This window comes from Macadamia integrifolia, chromosome 1, assembly GCF_013358625.1.
Source record: "Macadamia integrifolia cultivar HAES 741 chromosome 1, SCU_Mint_v3, whole genome shotgun sequence".
NCBI lineage: Eukaryota > Viridiplantae > Streptophyta > Magnoliopsida > Proteales > Proteaceae > Macadamia > Macadamia integrifolia.
In genome coordinates this window covers 31,783,444-31,786,507 of record NC_056557.1, presented here as the reverse complement: position 1 = coordinate 31,786,507, position 3,064 = coordinate 31,783,444, and the positions used below count along the sequence as shown (strand labels likewise).

Sequence of the window (3,064 nt, the reverse complement as noted above, 5' to 3'; positions counted from 1 at the left end):
GATACATATGGTAAGAACAACCAGAGTCAAGAATCCATTCATCCTGTGATCTGACTCTGTCATCAGTCACTAAAAGCATATCAGACTCACTCTTATTTTCAGCAATATTAGCTTCTACAGAATTATCTCTTCTGTTGATTTTGGGCACCACCACTTGCTTTCTGCTTATTTAAAAGCTTATAACATTCAGATTTAATATGCCAATTTTTTCTTACAGTAATTGTAGGTCAAATTCTTGTGCTTAGATTTCGATCTAGCCTTCTTCTTGTCACCATCTGAACCTCTTTCATTTGTTTTTCCTCTAGCTACCGAGTTAACAGTATCAGATTTATTGGTTGATGTCAAGTCATCATCGATCCTCTGCTTGCTTAGCAAATTCGTTTTGACATCCTCAACAGAAATTATCTCTCTACCATAAATCATGGTGTCCCTAAAATGCTTATATGATGGAGATAGAGAACATAACAATAATAGAGTTAAATCTTCATCGCCTATTTTAACATCTATCCTTTGCAAATCAGTATCAATAGAATTAAACTCAGATATGTGGGATTTAATAGAAGTACCTTCACCCATATGAAAGGTATACAGTTGTTTCTTCAATCTCAACCTATTGGTGAGGGATTTGGTGAGGTAGAGATTCTCTAACTTCGTCCATAACTCTGCAGCTGTTTTCTCTAAGAGAACTTTTTGTAGAACATTATTCGAGAGACACAACTGAATAGCTGAAAGGGTTTTATTATCCATATCGTTCCAATCATCATCGGACATAGTTGCAGGTTCTTCGCCTTCCCAAATAGGGTTTTTTTTTCAACCCCTGTTGTGTAAGAACAGCCATTATTCGAACTTTTCATAGACTAAAACTGATGCTGTCGTCGAACCTATTGATATCGTATTTCGTTGATGTAGAAGCCATGGATCGAAGTACCCCAAAGCTCTGATACCAGTTTGTTATAGAAAACATCAACAAATACGAAAATAAACAAAACCAGATTTGCATAACACAAAGATTTAATGAGGTTCAGACACCATCACACACCAATGTGGTGTGCTACGTCTTTGGGCAAAAAAGAAGATATTTCACTATGTAGAAGAGAGATTACACCCAGGCAGTGGCTAGAAAACTCGCCCTGAGACCCTAGCTTGAAACCCCCCCCCCAAATTACAATGACTTACTCAACAAGACGATAGTACATTATATACTCCAAGTCGTGGGTCAATCCATTGGGTTGCGGTCGATCGGGGCTTCAGGCTTGGGCCTTTTGGCCCAACCCCTCTGCTTCCGTTACAGATCTCAAAAAACTTCTCATTCGGGTTGCTACCAAAATATGTCGAGGCGGGTCAATCTTCAAAACACCTTGTTTCTTGGATCTCGGAGTAATGTAAGGTTGCTCCATGTGGGTTTGAGTCGGGAAAAGCCTCTCTGCAAAGCCGGGGGGGGGGGGGTTGAGGCTGCTTACATCATGACTCTCCCTCGCCCCGCAGTGGCTGGAGCCTTGTGCACTAGGTACATCTTTGGATCTCAGTGTGAACTTTAGTGCTCATCTTTTCTCTATAACTTGGCATTGCTTCTTATGCCAAGCTCTAGAAAAACTTCAATGCTGTAATCTGTTGTTTTCCCAATTTCCAGAAAGAATCATGGACCAAACGTTGACTAATGAATGCGTTTTGGATTCATGTCATCTAATTGTTGAACTATTATTTTATCTCTGATTTGCACTGTAACTGATGCTTAGTGGAATCACCATTTACAGTTTTCAAAAGCAGCTGGGCAAATAAAAGAAGCCATATCAAGTCTTCCTGTTGCAACCAATGACGATGACAAAGAGGAGGCTGCAGCCCTGAAAGAGGAGAAAGAAGTTGCAGATACAGATCGACAAGAGCAGGACAAGTCATCTCCCTCATCTGAACCACATCATAAAGCAGAGTTTGATCCTTTTAGACTGGATGCCCTGCTTCCAAGTACATCAAAGAAAGATGAGAAAGTCAAGGGAAAGAAAGAAACGGCAGCTATGAGCAAGAAAGCAGATGAAAACGAGTCAAAGAAATTTCTCAAGTCACAGAGAGAAGCTTTAATTCTCTGTCTAGAGATTGCTGCAAGACGTTACAAAATTCCATGGTCTTACTTTTTTTTTTTTTTTTGTTAATTTGTTGTTGTTAACCCCCTTAATGTTTGGTATAGTGTTTTTTGGCTTATTACTTTATTAACTTTTTTCAGGTGCCAAACTGTCATAGACATTCTAGTTAAACACGCATACGATAATGTAGAGAGGTTCACATCCCAACAAAGAGATGCAATTGGGAAACTTTGGGTATCCATTCGAGAACAGCATAACCGTAGGAAACAAGGGAAATCAGTGACTGGAAAACTAGATATGAATGCTTTTGAAAGGCTACAGGAAAAATATGCGAATGAGAAGATTAGCATTCGGCGTGCTGTTGGCGGAGGGGGTGACCGTCGTGCGCAACAGTGGCTGGGTTGAAAAAAGGGATGATCATTTGGTGTATAATCTATTGATCTTTCTGGTGACTCTGGCTCATACTGAGAAACTTGGAAATTTATTGGCATTGACATGGTGAAGAAGTGTAGTTTTCTTTGTTGGGGGAATGTATTGGAATGAGAAATATTTTGAAACATCCCTTTAATGTATATTTTGTAATGGAAGCATCTCCAGGGGTAGGTTTTTTAAAATACATTCAGATTTAGTAATCATTAATATTTTTGGAGTATATTTTACAATCTATGCCTTTCCTAACAGGTGGCAACAAAAGCACTTATGGGTAGGTTTGTAACTACAGCAGAATTAGAGATACAGAGAAAGGGTCGCATTGAGAGATCTCTCTCCTCTTTTCTTCCCCCCACGTTTGAAAGTTCTCAGTCGAAAATACATGGGTTTTCTACATCATATGGATACCTTACCAAAATACCAATTCACATGGCATGGATTACTAGAAAATTAATATAGAAACCAGTTGCACTATAGTTGGATTGAAGATGGTTACAGATTATTTTATATGTGATCTAATCTTTGGTAAAGTTGTTCTCTTGTTAGTTCCAGGCTTC

At 39.0% G+C, this 3,064-nt stretch overlaps 1 protein-coding gene across 1 annotated transcript; it reads left to right on the top strand.

Annotated features, from left to right (window-relative positions):
* The first annotated feature begins 1,627 nt into the window (after positions 1–1,627).
* On the top strand, positions 1,628–2,730 carry LOC122075861. Its single transcript, XM_042641041.1, has 2 exons — positions 1,628–2,119; positions 2,219–2,730. The coding sequence occupies exons 1-2, from the start codon at positions 2,013–2,015 to the stop codon at positions 2,481–2,483; spliced, it is 372 nt and encodes a 123-aa protein (XP_042496975.1). The 5' UTR covers positions 1,628–2,012; the 3' UTR covers positions 2,484–2,730.
* The last annotated feature ends 334 nt before the right edge of the window (positions 2,731–3,064 follow it).

Bases quoted from the DNA above. Each gene is read 5' to 3' on its own strand.
- LOC122075861 (XM_042641041.1), top strand. From the start codon at position 2,013: ATGAGCAAGAAAGCAGATGAAAACGAGTCAAAGAAATTTCTCAAGTCA. The intron at 2,120-2,218 runs GTCTTACTTTTT...AACTTTTTTCAG, and splicing joins AGACGTTACAAAATTCCATG to GTGCCAAACTGTCATAGACA.